Consider the following 16,194-nt stretch of genomic DNA (forward strand, 5'->3'; position numbering starts at 1 on the left):
TTTAGAACCTCGATTTGACAAGTGACAATCTTCTTTTAATCTGATATACAAGAATAGAGCTTGTTGAGAAAAACACTGAAATAGTCATAGTCTTGGGACAAGCTGGAGTTTTTACAAGCTCTTATTTGATTTGGTTGGTCGTTAAGATGTAATAAACGAATCTTATTACTTTTTCTAAAGAACGCGTCATCTCTATCACTTTAAATGACCTATTAGTGAAGTATCTTGTAAAAACTCCAACGCATCTCGTAGTCTTACCCATAAAGAAAGTTCTTTAAAGAGCATAATGAGGCAAATAACTGTATCATTGAGACAGGGGTGTTATGGGCTTCTATTTTGTCGAATCACAATTTGAATGGTTGTCATCACCCTAACTTATTACTCTCAGAATTAATCGAAACAAATAATCTTTATCTGATTTCAATATTTTCTTATTTTGAATCGATTAATAATTTGATAAAATAGTCACAAGGGAGTAGCCTACTGCTAAATAGAGTTATCTAGAATTCGAATTATCTTTGCATGCAAAGTAAATTAAGTTTAAGTATTAGCAAAACATTACGTTTTTCGTAATTAGGTAGCAATAGAAAATGCAACTTAAATTCATAATTGAAATTAAGTCTTACGACATTAGGATCTGAAGATGCAAAAGTTAGTCCACTAAAACTCCAATATAGCCTAGAAGTCTATAAACTCATCCAAAATTGAACAGATACAGAAAAAAAAAGAAATTTTCGTTACACTGATATCAGTTAGTCGAGTTTAACTACACTTTCAATTATCCACTGATCTTTCTTATAAACCCTGGAGGCAGGTTTTCTATCACGGTTAAACGAGTTTTGATCGGAGTTTTCCGAAAGGATTACCTTGATGGTACACTACTCGATGTGGGTGAAAATATTTTTAAACAGAAAATTTCATGTTTAAAATATGATAAATCGAACATGAGGATTGAGTAAACGTTTTCTTTTTATAAGAACAAACTATACCGGGTGCGCCACAAAAAAGTTTCTCTCTTTGAAATTAATTTTTTCGAAATCTAAAAATTTTAAAAGAACCATTCCCATTACATTGAAAAGAAGAAAGATAAACTTAAATTTTGATGGGTCACTTATTAAATTCGATTCATTAGATCAAAAGTTATGCTCAATTGAATGAAGAAGTTACTTTCAGAAAGTGCTCGAAATCGTTAAAAGTCGACCTATCAAATTATTATTTTAAAATCGGCAATCACAATAGCCTTTACATGATTAAGAGCATTTTTCAGTAACCAAACACAAATTTTGAAACTGAAGGGTCGAGAGGGTTTAAAATCTTCAAGAAAATCACTTTAATTTACTTTTACCGAAATTTTCCTCATATTTTTGGTTCTAGACTGGATAAAGTCTATGTAAGGCTGGATGTACCTCGAAACCCGTATTTGATGTATTTTCATGAATTTTACCAGATATTTTGGCCTTTTTCGATGAATTTTCTTCATTTCATTGAAATTCAACCTTCCTTTATACAACAAAAGGTCATTTAGACAGCTAATTATCATCTTTAATGAGTGACTGAAACGAAAATACTGATGTATCATGTAATGATGCTTCTGTTTAATTTGATAGGTCGATTTTTAATGTTTTTCAACACTTTTCGAAAGTAACTTTTCTATTCAATTGAACATAACTTTTGATTTACTGAATCGAATTTAATAAATGATCCATCAAAATTTAAGTCTATCTTTCCTCTTTCCAATGAAATAGAAATGGTTCTTTTAAAATTTTTAGATCTCGAGAAAATTAGTTTTAAAGAGAGAAACCTTTTTGTGGCGCACCCGGTATAAGAACATAAGGATTCAATGGCTAAAATACTAAGAACAAGTTAAGAACATTTCAAGGCTTCGCAGACTCTGAAACACCAGATTTCTTGCAAAGGAAAATGGACAAAAATACTCAGAAAACGAACTTGTTAAGAACATTTTTAGGCTTAAAACTCAAAAAGTTAAGAGCATCCGAGGGCTTCAAAAGTTTTGGATGTTCTTATAAAAAAAACGTTTAACCAACAAGTTACACGAGGTTCATTTGGAGATAGATAGTTCTTGGCTGTTGGTGGATGTTTTTGGTTCTTCGATCTTGTTATCCAGCCTTGAACGTGTTCTGAACGTACTTAGAATCATCCTCCTCCAATCTTCTTCAAAAACATGAAATTATCAATCCCCATCGAGTTTTGGTCCGTTATTTTTACCATTACTGGCTCATAAAATCCCACCGGTGTAACCGTAAATCTTTACTCCCCGGAAAAAATCACTCCCTCAGTTATAATTTCCCGGGAAAGAATGACCCCCGGAGTAATAATTACCTGAGAAATTATTACTCCCCCGTGGAAAAAACTACTCCCCTTCAAATTTATTTGCTCTAATTAGGGGGGAGTGTTATTTTCCCAGTAAATTATGACTCCCTGGTGAATTCCGGCTATTGCATATTCGAATTAAACATTCGATTTGGACATTCCAATCAATGAAGTCACTTGCTAAGTAGAGACGTTTTAAAAATGTATGCATACTGTAATCCATAAACTTTATTGTTGTGGTTACTGTAAAATAAAACCTAGCCATAAAATCATCTACAAGTTAAAGTGACCCGTTGTTACCCCCACCCTTCCCGTTGAACTGCACCCCTGGTGACGCCAAGAATATTTTCATCCGTTCGGGGAAAGATCAAAGAATGCTATCCCTACTGTAGCGATTTTTTATGTTCATTCTAAAATTCCTTTTAAAATATTCTACTCTAAGGACCCGAATAATAGAGGGGTCCAAATATAAAAGGGGGAGGAGGTCCGAAATTTCTGTAAAATATGATAGACGGGGGAGGGGGGTTGAATAAACGGGGGGGGGGGATCAGTATACTCCTTTTTATCAGAATTTTTATTGGGCCAAGAAAAAGCTCTACGAACAAGAATTTTTTGAATTAAATTTCAAGAATTATTTCAAAATAAAGAAAACAGTGTTGCAGTGTCAAGATGTACCAGGTTTTTAAAATATCTCTCAATTTTCTAACCCAAGCAAATCGCACTCAAGAAAAAAGTTTAAATTCAACTTAAATGTCAAAATAACAGTAAAAGTTTCCATATTGTCTTTGTTATTTATTCATGATAAACAGGAAAAAAAAGATTAGGAAACCGAATGTTGATCGTGATCTATGCCAGTTTTTTGGTATACTATCAGGGGAGTAAAAATTTCCCGAAGGGAGTAATTATTTTTGCGTAAATTTATACTCCCGGAAGTAACAATTTCCTGGGAAAAGATTACTGGGGAGTAATTATTTCCCAGTAAATAATGACTGGAGAGTATAAATTTTGGGGAGTAATATTTTACTGTGACACCGGGTCTGTGAGAAGGGGGTGTACAAAGACCAATTGTGCGATGAGACGAAATCCCTTACTCCAAACGAACAAGATGACCAATTTTCTTCCTGCCTAAGAAAATTATCTACAGGTCATTAGGTACCGAATAAATAAAAACTGGAACCAAAACTATCATAACAAGGGTCAAAGCAGGGAAAGGTTTAAGGTCCCGCATTTAGAAGCACTGTACTGTACTCTGTAGAGAATTACTTAAGCCTTTAAAATTGTAACGATCTGTATGCAGGTCTTAGTCATATCCAATCATTTTCCCGAACAGAAATTTTAGTATTATAGAGTAGTCAAAACAATGTTGGTCGGTTGGTATATTGTCAAACCAGCTCAGCCCACCAACGGCATTATTTGGCTTATTCAAAAATATAGTAGAAGAAGTTTAATGTCTATTAATTTAACTTGAACTCTTTTCCTAGCAAAGATACAATAAATCGCTTATGAAACTGGTCCCATGCTTGAAAACCGAATCGCGAATCTTTCATTTTAATTCAGTTGTTTTTTGTACATCCAAAAAACGTCATTTTTTGAAATTTAGCCAGACATTGATAATTATAGACATGGATTATGATAAAACCGAATGTCATTATGTAAAAATTGTTTTTTTGCAATGTGTCGTATTTAAAAAGAAGTATCTTTTAAAAGAAAAGAAGAATCAGCGAATACCGAATTTTTGTAGCACGCGATGTTTGTTACGAAAATTTTGTAGCTTTGATTATTGTCCAACGTTTGTCTTTTGTCCTATCCTATGATATCGTTATTTGATTGGTTGATGACAAAAGAATTTTCCCCTTGACTGACAACTGCGGTTTGTTTATTTTATTTAGATCTTTATTATTTACTTAAATGACATGTCTATTGTGTTGCTTCTAAAAGACAATAATTTCTATTATATGTAGATATGAATCGTCTATTGTTATCGGAATCGACCTTGGACAGTATAAATACTGCTCCTTTTACACAGGGCCAAGCAGAAGCTGGTATCAACGCCTTTGGTTAAGGCCCCATCTCAATTTAACAAGATGTCAACGACAAAAGTGAAAATTGCAAAACCGTTCGTGAAGGTTGGACTCTCCGTAACGTTCGCGTTAGGGCTTCTAGCGCTACGCCTACCATTCACCAGACGCCCCTTAGTGGAGAAATTCGCTAAAATCAATAGGCTACCAGGAGACATAACTGATGAATCGTTATTCTCAAAAGATATGCAAAAAACGTTGATGAAATGTCAGATCACTCATTTATCGACCAAAGTAAAGAAAGGAAAGCCTATCAAAGATTATAAAGCGTTGAGAATGTTAGATGATGGAAGTTACGAAGAAGTATCTTTACACAATATACAAAGACCGGTATGTTAACCACCTGTTTTGATTTTTAACAATTTCTTTGTCGGATTTGAACCCTCTAATATGCATTACGCGCTTCCTTTTTAAGAACATATAAGGCTTCGATGGCCAAAAATGCTAAGAACAAGTTAAAGATATTTTAAGCTTTTCAGACTCGAAAACATCCGATTTCTTAGGAAAGATGGTAAAAAGGGTCACAAAATGGAGAAAATAAGAACATTTAAAGAACATTTTTCATCTTGAAAACCAAAAAGATAAGAACATCCGAAGGCTTCAAAAATTTTGGTTTTTCTTATAATAAAAAACGTGTATAATTTTAAAGTTTGTTTTTAACTCTGTATCTGTAGAGGTACATTATAACATGGAGGTGTAAAGAAACAGGAGAAGTGTGCTATTGTAACCAAGCTCGCCCTACGATTAAAAAAGTTACGATTTATGCATGCTCATAATCTCATATATCGTGCGTTTTTAATGAGCTCTTTTATCCATAGGTGAAATCCTATTGGCTCATTTAAGCTTTAGAAATTAGATGAGACGAGATTCATTGTTTCTGACATCAGTGTAAGAAAATATTTGGACTAAAAAAAGGCCTGTAAACTTAGCAATCCTTCATCAAATGATAAGATTTTTCGATCAATGTTTTCCTTAAGGTGAACTCTATTGCTTGATACTTTCCTCCAAAATTCTCCAGCGACTTTATGTCTACACATTGAGTCTGAAATCGTGTGTGCTTATAAAGAACTTTTCATTTTCTGGCTTGAGAAAATATCTTTTCAAAACAAAATTGAACGGATAACGAAATGGAACATAAACTTGCTTCGTGGACGAATTTTTATCTAATTTTCGTATATTAAAAGGCGAGAATCTTCAATACTGATTAATAGAATGTTCATAGCAAACTTGAGTTCTACTAAAAAGTCTTATTTCATCGGGCGAGCTTAGAATTTCTTTTGATACATTTTATAAAAGAAATCAAAAGACTTTAACGACCAATTACCGACACATTCAACTCCTGTTTTTCTCTAATTGATTTACCATACATATGTTTGAAATAAAATCTTCCAGAGATATTCCACATTACGGTAGCAAAATATGTACATTAATGATGCAAAATCGAAAAAGAGACAGTTTGTTAGCCTTTGCAGGGCCTAAATTAGCAAACATATCCTAAAACCCTGCTTGCACAAAACGTCTTTCAACACCCATCTAATAAGCATCTAATGGATGTTGTGAACATGAGATAAACGTTGATATAACGTTGTGTGCCAGTTGGGAAGAAGTTTTTCTTTTGGGTTATTTTTTAAGGGTAGTTTCCTAGCTGGCACACAACGTTTTTTCGACGTTTATTTAATGTTCACAACGTCCAAATAACGTTAGATTAACGTTGAAACAACGTTGTGTGCCAAGTGATTTATTACAATTGTATTCTCCTCCAGGATGTACCATCAGCAAAAATGTTTTCGGGAGTTTTTTCATTATAAGGCAGTGCCGTAGGAAGCATTTTCATATTGGGGGGGGGGGCTGAAGTTTAGTGACACCGCGAGGGCCAACCATGGTTTGGCCCGAGGGGGAAAATTTTGAAAATTTGAGCTCTAGATTGCTTAAAATACACTCAAAACATGCACATAAAAGACAATTATGACAAATTAAAAAAGAAAAACTTTGCATTTTGCAAAATAACCATTTTTGAAAAAATTATTGGGGGGGGGGGCATTTTTATTTAATTCCTAACAATTAAAAATGGACAATGTTAGGAAATTATTTCTTCTCGAGGCCTCCAACTTTTTTGGTGAAAGCTAATAAGCTATTACACAGCTAAACTTAAAACCGGTATACAGATAAATTCTTGATGATCTTTTTTGTGGTATGGAATTGGGCATCTGTAAAGGTTTTTGGAGCACTGAGGTTGTGATTTTGATTACAGAGTTGAGTCTATTTAACCTTGGACAGGTTTTCTCATTCATTAAGTTAACAATGCCTTATAAACCTTACTCCATAACTCCAAATTTGTTAAGAAAACTGCACTGTATTAACAAACTAAAAGACTTAAACGGTAGGTTTTCCGTAGCAGATGTACTCGTGTTAATGACATGTTTTGAGTAAACAAAATTTCACAATTCCAAGGATATTAAGGAAGCTATTAGGCAAGGAAAATAAATTACAATTCTAAACTAAAAAAAGAAAGATTTTTACGCAATTTTAAAAGCTATTGGATCATTTTCCCGGGGGGGGGGGCACTCAAGGTAAATGACCTACCATACGTGCGGTTCTTAAGGATATATTTTCCAAGCTTCCCAAAGTGCACTCTAAAGGGTGTAAAATTTCGAAAATCTGACCATATTTTGCCCGAAAATGATCAAAAAATTTTCAAGAAAATGCACCGTAAGGATTGATTTTTGCTCAAATTTGATCAAATTTTGCAGGGTCTGAATTTAAAAAAGGCCTAATTTTGGGCCACACGTATAGTCGTTTTTAAATCGAGTGCACCCCTCCCCCCAAGATCATTTTTTAACCAAACCTCTAAGTTTCCCTTGTCACGATACTCAGCTACATCAAAATTGGTTTCTAAAACTTCTCTGCCAATAATGTAAGCATTGAGCAGGCAAATCACTAACAAATGTTGCAGAATTGATGCGGAAATAAGTAGAAAATTAATAGCTCTTTAAGAATAGATTAACATACATCGAACTGACTCCTCTTCCAATAATTTCGCAATCTCACAAATATGATGCGCTAAAGCAGGAACATCAAAAATCTTTGTAAATCTCTGTAACTAGACTTCGTTTTCAATCAAATTTTCTAGCTAGATAGGTTCAAGGGAATGCAAAAAGCTGATATATTTTGCAAGAATTGCGTGCAGAAATTTCATATTCTTATTTCGTGTTTTCGTGATTACATGAGTATGAACAAAAAAATTTTAAACTTTCATTAAAAAAAATACATAATTTATTTCATCATGTGTCAAATACAATGAAATTATCAAAAAACTGAGCAAATTATGTATGAGTTATATGGGTTATTGACGTCAGTTTTGTCCCGTGATCATTTTCACATATTGGTCACGCAATTTAAGGTTCAAACAACCTTCAAGCAACAACAACCTGATCAATAAAATCAAAGGAGTTTTTTAATCCAAATTTTTTGATAAAAGAAACAAATTATCCTGCAAGGGTCACGCAATATTTCAATAAACCCCCGGTTTTGTAGCGATTGATATGCTTGGATACTTAGCTTTCCAGGGGGTTTGATGTGTTGAGTTGTCGTATTACCCCTAGTGTCTTAAAGATCACGCAATTCTAAAAAAAAAATGAAAAAAAAATTTTTTTCATGCACGAAATTCATTCAAATATTTGAATGTTTCGAAATACTGAAAATAAGAAACGAAGCTTTGAACTTTGATCATTTCAGTCCTGTAATTCCGACGATAGAACTATCCCACTTGGCACACAACGTTGTTTCAACGTTAATCCAACGTTATTTGGACGTTGTGAACATTAGATGAACGTTGAAAAAACGTTCTGTGCCAGTTGAGATTAGTTCGCATCTCTGAGTCTCTGCACCAGGGTCCTTTAAAGTGGCAATTTGATGACAACCCTGTGTCACCGTGTCACAAACCCACTGGGACCCTAGCCTCACTGGAAAATTAAGAAAAAATTTTGTCCCCAGTGGGAAAATACCCCTGAATTTCAGCCCTACTTGGAAATTGGCTTTGATTTCATCCCCATTCGAAATCCCATGATTAAAAATTGTACTCTAAAACCATCCCCACTGGATTTTGAACCTTGGAACAATAGAATTTCTATCCCCATTGGGATTTCAATAGGAATTTTTAACCCCACTAAGGAAAAATTCCACCGGGGATGTGAGACAGGGATGTTTTACAGCTCTAGTGAAAGCACGTCTGCCAGAAAAAATATGAACTTGTACCGTACAGAGTTTTTAATGATTGAATACATTGTGAGTGCATTTGTTCCCATAGCATTATGTCAAAAACATTATGATAACATTTCTGTTGAGGTGGGAAGGTATTAAAAGGTAAATAATTGGGGGGATTCTGGCAGTGTGTCCCATTTTGAAAAAAAATCCATGACAGTATTGTTCACATGAAATACTTTTTTTTAAGTAAAGAAATTATTATCTTCCTACTTACGAGACTATGCATGACGTCAATAACCGAAAATCCCTATCTATTTAAACAGATCTTTGGCATTCATTATATTAATATGCCTGAATTGGTCGTTAAGGAAATCAATAGCATCATTATCCCCAGCAAGAAGATGCATAATAAATTCTTTGGATGATGATTAAAAGCATGCCCTTCCACATATCTTTCTGCTTAAACCATTGAGTTTAAAGACCGAAGGGCTAGAGTAGAATCTCTAACCTTTCCCAGGCAAGAAAAAATGAAGCCAATTATTTCCCATCCAGAACGCGCCGCAATCATAACGACGGATTGTATCTAGTGGTTCCTTTGTTTTTGAAGACTGCATTTTTTTAAATCTAGTGATAGATTTTAGTGAAATTTCTTTGAAGATTTTGAATGAAGTTGTTTTGCGATCAGTAAATTTGACTTTTTGACCTCTCCAATAGGAAAATTCCAATTAAAGATTTTTAACTAAGGTCTATCAGAACGGAAATCAACGGGTGTTTTCATCAAAATTTGTATAAAAAAACAACAGCCGCATTCTAATTAAGAGTTGGTATACATTTTCCTCTCAATTAAAATAATTGATAATTCTCTTTTTAAGGTTTGTTTACCTTGCCCGATTATAATGACAAGGAAATTTCGTAATACCTCAGGCTTATACCGTGAAAAGCACAGCTCAAAATCATATATTTACGCTGTGCCGACGAATCGAGATTCTATTCATCGCGCAATCAGCGAAGACAAAAGTAACCATGACGACCATCCAAGATCTTGGATGAGCGTCATAGTCGATACTTTTATTCCCGTCGTTGAAAACACAACTTACAAAAAGTCATCAATGCTTTGTAAAAAGAGTCAGTGATAGAGAATCATACCATAAAGTCTGTCTATTATTTCGATTCAATTAAAGTGACATTTCCATAATTAAAAGTTTAGTAATTACTGTTATACATTTGGGGATCATGTAAAAGATTTCTTTCGAAATAAACTCATTTCAACTACACTTGGAGGTTTCTGGGGAATTCGTAAATAGTAAACTGCATACTGATACAGTCTGCTAGACATTAATATGGTAATATTTGCTCTTCATCTTTGATTTTTTCTACAGTGATTAGATTGACACATGCGCGATAAAATTTCTATTATTTGTCTTCAGAGGTTACTATTTTCTTTGAAAACTTAACCTCTGATACTCAGGGTATCAGGCTTATTAAAAGTATACCGATTCTGATAATTAACCTTTTCACCTTTCTTTTTAATCTACAAAGTTAAGAAAAATAGCCCCCTCATTTTAAAGAATTTTAAGAGTTTTACTACTGGACATCTGCCAGAAATTTTATGACTCATTATATTCAAAATAAATATATTGTATAACTCGAACCCACTCCGTTAGCCCGTTTTTATGTTTGTTTTTTAACGGTTGAAGCCCGGGAATAAACGTCCATCAGCTAAATCAAAATGTGGTGCAAGTGTCCCTGGGTACGAGATCGTAAAACTCAGACATGTTGTTGTTTTTTTCCTGAAAACGATTTCATATGTATGTATGCGAGACTTAATTTTGTTCTTTTGCTGGATGCCATACAAAGATAAAACAATTTCAAACTCTGCGTCACGTGACATCAGCGCAGGTAGCTCCTCAGACCACCAACAGTTAATAAGGAGTTAGTAGGATCAGTTATCCGGCCTATTGTTTCTTTTTTTATTATAAAAGATCTTAGAAGATTAGGGCCCATCTCAATTGGCTCATTATAAAAGGATTAGTAGGATATGATGTCCGTGTGTCCCAATCTCTCGCAGCAACAAATAGATACACAATTTTTTATGAGAATCATAGTAAATCTCTTCTTATTGGTCCATACGGTATACATACATGTTTTTTATAAGAACAAACTATACATGAGCATATAAGGCTTCGCTGGCCAAAATGCTAAGAACAAGTTAAAAACACTCTAAGGCTTTATGGACTCTAAAACACCCTATTTCTTAGGAAAATGGTCAAAAATATTCACAAAATAGTCAAAATAAGAACATGTAAAGAACATTATTAGGCTTAAATTAAGAGCGTCCGAAAATTTCAAAAATTTTGGATGTTCTTATAAAAAACCCAACAATCATTTTTAACACGCTGACTCGTTTATAAAATGCTTACTCATATTATATCAACAATCCTAAATTTAGAGAGTCTTTTATCTTCTTCTTCCTAATTTTGAGCCTTTTCATTCCCACGCTAATTCATCCTGTAGAAAAACATAAAGCGCAAAAGAAGAATTTGACCATGTTAAAACTTGCATAGCTATTCTTGAATGACCTATCATGAAAAACTAATTGGCAAACCTCTTTAAGATAATGAGCCTTAATAAGCTGCCCTGGGTGGTATTATCTGAATCGTGGTAGTCATAGTTACACAATCAAAGACAACCTTGCAATTTAATTCAATTCGATTATTTTTGACCGTCTTTTCGCCGAGAAGTTGAAATGGGAAAGTACCGCCAATGTACCTCGAAAATATTCTATAAAAAAGTCCAATTTATTTAGAATTTTTTTTTCTTTTATTGGCCTATTCCAGAATAAAAAAAATTGTACCCCCTATGTTGAGGAGGTCTCTTTTTATAAACGTGATCCCCTGGATTTTTTTTCCAATTTTTCAGGACCCTCTTGGATTTTTCTCTCATCTTTTAGACTAGCGCTCGTTAAAAGACAATGAGATTACAATTACAAATGTCTTCCTCTGATAAGCTCGACATGGTCTTAAACCGACTATGAAATGGGTAGGGACAATGACCAAAAAATTATAAACACATGATGTTAATAACAAAACAAAACTTTTTTTTACCAGGATCAAGAACAAATTACACAACACAAAAGCATCGAAGATCGTATCGCACAAGCAAGCAAGCTACAAAAAACATACCCAACAATCCCTGTGTATGTGGATGAAATGAGCAATAAACTGAACAATGCTTTTGGAGCTTTCCCAGAAAGACTTTACGTTCTTTTGGGTGATGTTGTTGTATATCAGGGAGGATCTACACCAATAAATTATTCAATAAAAGATCTTGAGAAGTGGATCGCTAAATATGTATCGAAAATGGAAAAACCTGAAAAGTCAATGTTGTCTTTGTAGAGAATTTTTTTTTAAGTTCAAATCGATTTTACCACATTTCACTTCATTCGCTAGCTAGGAAGTAAATCGACCCAATACTTGGCAACGGAGAATAATTTTGACTCAAGCCTGAGAGGAGAGCTAGGGTCATAAGATACCCTTTCAAAAATCTTCCCTTTAGCTTTTTTCCCAAAATCATGAAGTTTAGAACCCTAACAAGCTTACGTTTTCCCTGTTGTTTAAATTAGTTCATAAGGTGCCGAAATTGATTGGGAATCGAAATATTGTATATATATTATTGAATATTAATTTTTATATAAATGGTTTGTAAATATAGTTATATTTAAATTTTTCTAAGAAAAAATGAAAAATTTTAGAAAATAGGGGTTAATTAGACAATTTAACCAACCTCGTGTCCAGGAAAATATTTCGATGGTGTAAATCTACTCCAATGGGCTCATTATTGATTCAGATCCTTATTGTATCTTTGCTTCTATTCCTGGGTACGAGGATATCTTTTGGTTATAGGTTAAAATAAAAAATATTATTTTTGCACTTACACACATACACAAAATTTTCAAATTATTTCTACAATATTTTAGTGAGTTTTTTGAATAACCAATTTATGATTATTTGATAGGAAATTGTTTGATTATAAACAACTTATTAAATATGATATTTTTGTATTTTTTATGTAAAATACATTTTTCATTGGAATTTATAAAGCTTGCTAAAATAAAATACACAAAAGGAATTTTTTTTTTTCAAGTATGTAAATGTTTTTTTATAAGAACATCCAAAATTTTTGAAGCCTTCTGTCCTTAACTTTTTTAAGCCTAAAAATGTTCTTAACATGTTCTTATTTTCCCCATTTAGTGAGTATTTTGTACATTTTCCTAAGAAATCGGCTGTTTAGAGTCTGCAAACAAAGCCTTAAAATGTTCTTAACTTGTTCTTAACATTTTGGCCATCAAAGCATCGAAGCCTTATGTTCTTATATATATAGTTTATTCTTATAAGAAATGTGTAGTATTGAGTATGGATGTTAATTGAGTCTTAAAATCCACTCGGATGACTATAAAAATGAGATAAAATTTCATCGGGTCTGATTTTGAGATCTTGAGAACACGTGGGCGAGAATTTGTTACCTCGATTTTCACCGAGGCAGGGACATAAACTTTAACAATTAAACGTTATTTAAAAAGTCTTGACAGGCCTGGTTTTATTTTCCTTAAATTCAAGCTTTAAATAAAACTTTTGTTCTTTTGGTTTGAATTTTGTCACTTCTTCCATATGGCACTAAAATTTGGAAGAATTCATTGATTGGAAAGAAGAGTATGGAATACACGCCCTTTTATTTATAAGAACAATTTTATAAGAACACCAGCCCAAGATTTAGGCCCTAAGAACGAAAGTTTGGAACAATAGAAATGATTCATAAAAACTAAAGTTGTTGCATATGAATAATTATTATTTTGTTCTCTTATGCTTTACTCTGGCGATATCACTTAGTGCCTAGCGGGGGAGAAAGGACAGTTGAATTTTTTTGTCAGTAGTGTGTCGTTTTATTTGTTCGTTAGTGTACCAAAAAGATATAGAAATCTAAGAGCAATCTCAGGCTTAGTCAACATTTACTGGTTCGATTCAGCTACCGAGACTATCAAAATATATAGAATTGATAAACAGTGGATGATATGATTAAGACAATTGACCAGGGTAAGATCATAAATTTCCAACTTTTGGCCAGACTAGAGAAATTAAATGATAATCCACCGGGTGGATCTGGCCGAGTTACTGCCTGATTTGTGTTAGTAATCGTATGACTTTGAGGGCAATTTAGGAAAAATAGCCCGAGGTTCATTTTGACGTTTTTTGAAATTGCCCGAACGAAGTGAGGGCGATTTCAAAAAACGTTAAAATGAACCGAGGGTCTATTTTCCCAAAATTGCCAGAGAAGGTCATACTATTCCGGATTAATCGTATGACATGAAATAAATTTTTGAAAAAAACAAATAAATCGAAAATAGTTTTAATAACTTAAAAACTTTTTTTTATTATTGAAATCTTTAACCGAAAAATGTTTCCAGAAAACAGTGAAAAATATAGAGACACGATTATGCCATTTGTAATCACTTTTAAAACAGTATTATTTTTAACCCAATGAAACATCTCTAAAAAGCAACATATTTTTTAAAATTTTACAATTCACACAAAAAGTTTTCAATAAACGTAATCATAACAAAAACACTTTACTCATATAATAACAACTGCCAATCCATTGTCATAGAAAGTTTATTGCGACTGGGAACTTTCAGAGTCACTGTATATAACACACTTTCTTCTCTTTTTGGGCTTTGGAGAAGCACTTTGGTTTATGTTAAACGTACAATTATTGAATACATTCGCGTTCGATGAACTTTGAGGTTGCACTGACTGCATAAAAGATGATTGAGATAGCATTGCATTGATAGGACGTTTTCCTGAAATTGCATTCGACATTCTTTTGAACTCCTGTTGATCTCCAGGGTCGTAGTTTGATAATCCTTTGGTAGAAGTGTGACCAGTAACTTTGATGATTGCAGTCTCAGGGATTTCTGCTTCTTTCAACTTTTTAACCGTGTTCTTACGCAGACTGTGATTAGTTAGATTTTCATCTAAAGAAATTTCAGTGTCAGAAATCAGTGCTTTCATAAAGGAGGAAATTGTATTTTTCCCAACAGGAGATGTAGTGTACCATACACTGGAGTTAGTAAAGTTAGCCTTTGGTGTCAAATAGAATCTTCCTGTTTTTCTCAAAGAATCAGGACGTTTCGAAATGTAATATTCGAGTAATTTCACTGGACAACGGTCTCCATCAGTCGAGAACATTTTTGGATTTGTTACTCTGGGTTTGTGGTGTAGTCCTTTGTATCTTGTTTTGGTAGGATCTTCTAAAAATTCTACATACTTTTCTCCACTTTCATCCGTTTTAAACAAGAAATTATCCATCGACATAGTTGTGTGCTCTTGGCGGCCTCTCAATCCAAAATGCTGTGTGGTAAGAAACCAGACTGTATGGAGTAAAGCCTTAGGGTTGGTTTTGCCTAACTTTCCAACGTTCCAAAGGATTTCCTCTTCTTTGTTAGTTAAAGCACGGCTTGCGTTTGGTCTTCGACCTAGTCCATTTTCTCTGAGTGTTCTTGCTTTTCCTTCGAGAATCTTGTTACATTTAGTGAACTCAATATCAGTAATAATTGATTTTGGATAGTTCTTATCTTTCAAATATCGATATAAGCTGGCCTGCATGACACGAAGGCTGTCAGGTTCATATTCTTTACCATCCTTTTTCGTCAGTTCAGCGTAAAATTGAGACAGAACATCGTCCAATTCGTTTGCAGTATAATTTTCAAGGTCTGATTTCTTGTTTCTTTCTTTGGCCCATGATTGATAAGCATTTAACCAAGTCGATGTCGATCGTCTTGTATTCTTGCTCTCAGATTTCTCACTCAATTTCTGCAGCTCTTCTTCACTCAACAGTTTGAATCTGCCCTTCGCCATTTTATTTTTATTTTGTTTGGTTTGGTAGTCACAACAAAAAACAATTTATTTTTGATGGAACAAAAAACATTCGAAAATCTGAAAAGATTCGAATTCGAATCTTTTAGGCACTGTCTACATTGTGATAAAAATTAAATGCGGGCCGATTACAAGAGCGGGCAATTAATGATTAATCGGCCCTGCGAGCTCGGGACTTTTGTACTTTGCTGTAATCAGTCATACGATTATGACCCGTAAACATTAATCCGGGACATGAAGTCTCTTTAACTTTTCGTTAGCGTCACATGGAATTCATACTATGGAGCTTCTGTTATTTTAAAATAAAGCCAATCAAGATAGAATACTTCAAGGAAATACCATAAGCCATCAAAAGACAAATAAAATTCCTAGAATGATAAGACGGAAGGCTAACCAAATAGTAATAGCGCTATTCATGGTACTATAAATGCTGAACTTAGATTAAGAGAGTCACTCATATCATATTTGCATATCAGCAAATCTGCGGGCAGTTGGTATGATTTGGTCTTACTCAAATGATGTTGATAAGTTTCCAGTACAACATTCCCGGGGTTATAGTATGGGTGGATGGAATAGAACTAGTAGCATTGGTTGAGAAATCAAAATAAGAACAAGAGTTGAAGCGACATGAAGGCCAAGCGACATAGCAGTAG

At 33.7% G+C, this 16,194-nt stretch overlaps 1 protein-coding gene across 1 annotated transcript; it reads right to left on the reverse strand.

The window, feature by feature from the left end:
• Nucleotides 1–14,117: 14,117 nt before the first annotated feature.
• On the reverse strand, nucleotides 14,118–15,727 carry LOC136803581 (zinc finger MYM-type protein 3-like). Its single transcript, XM_067060313.1, has one exon. It carries the CDS (start codon nucleotides 15,521–15,523, stop codon nucleotides 14,279–14,281), a length of 1,245 nt encoding a protein of 414 aa, XP_066916414.1. The 5' UTR covers nucleotides 15,524–15,727; the 3' UTR covers nucleotides 14,118–14,278.
• Nucleotides 15,728–16,194: the final 467 nt, after the last annotated feature.

The sequence above is a fragment of the Clytia hemisphaerica genome, unplaced genomic scaffold (assembly GCF_902728285.1).
Source record: "Clytia hemisphaerica strain Z4C2 unplaced genomic scaffold, Clytia hemisphaerica genome assembly, whole genome shotgun sequence".
NCBI lineage: Eukaryota > Metazoa > Cnidaria > Hydrozoa > Leptothecata > Clytiidae > Clytia > Clytia hemisphaerica.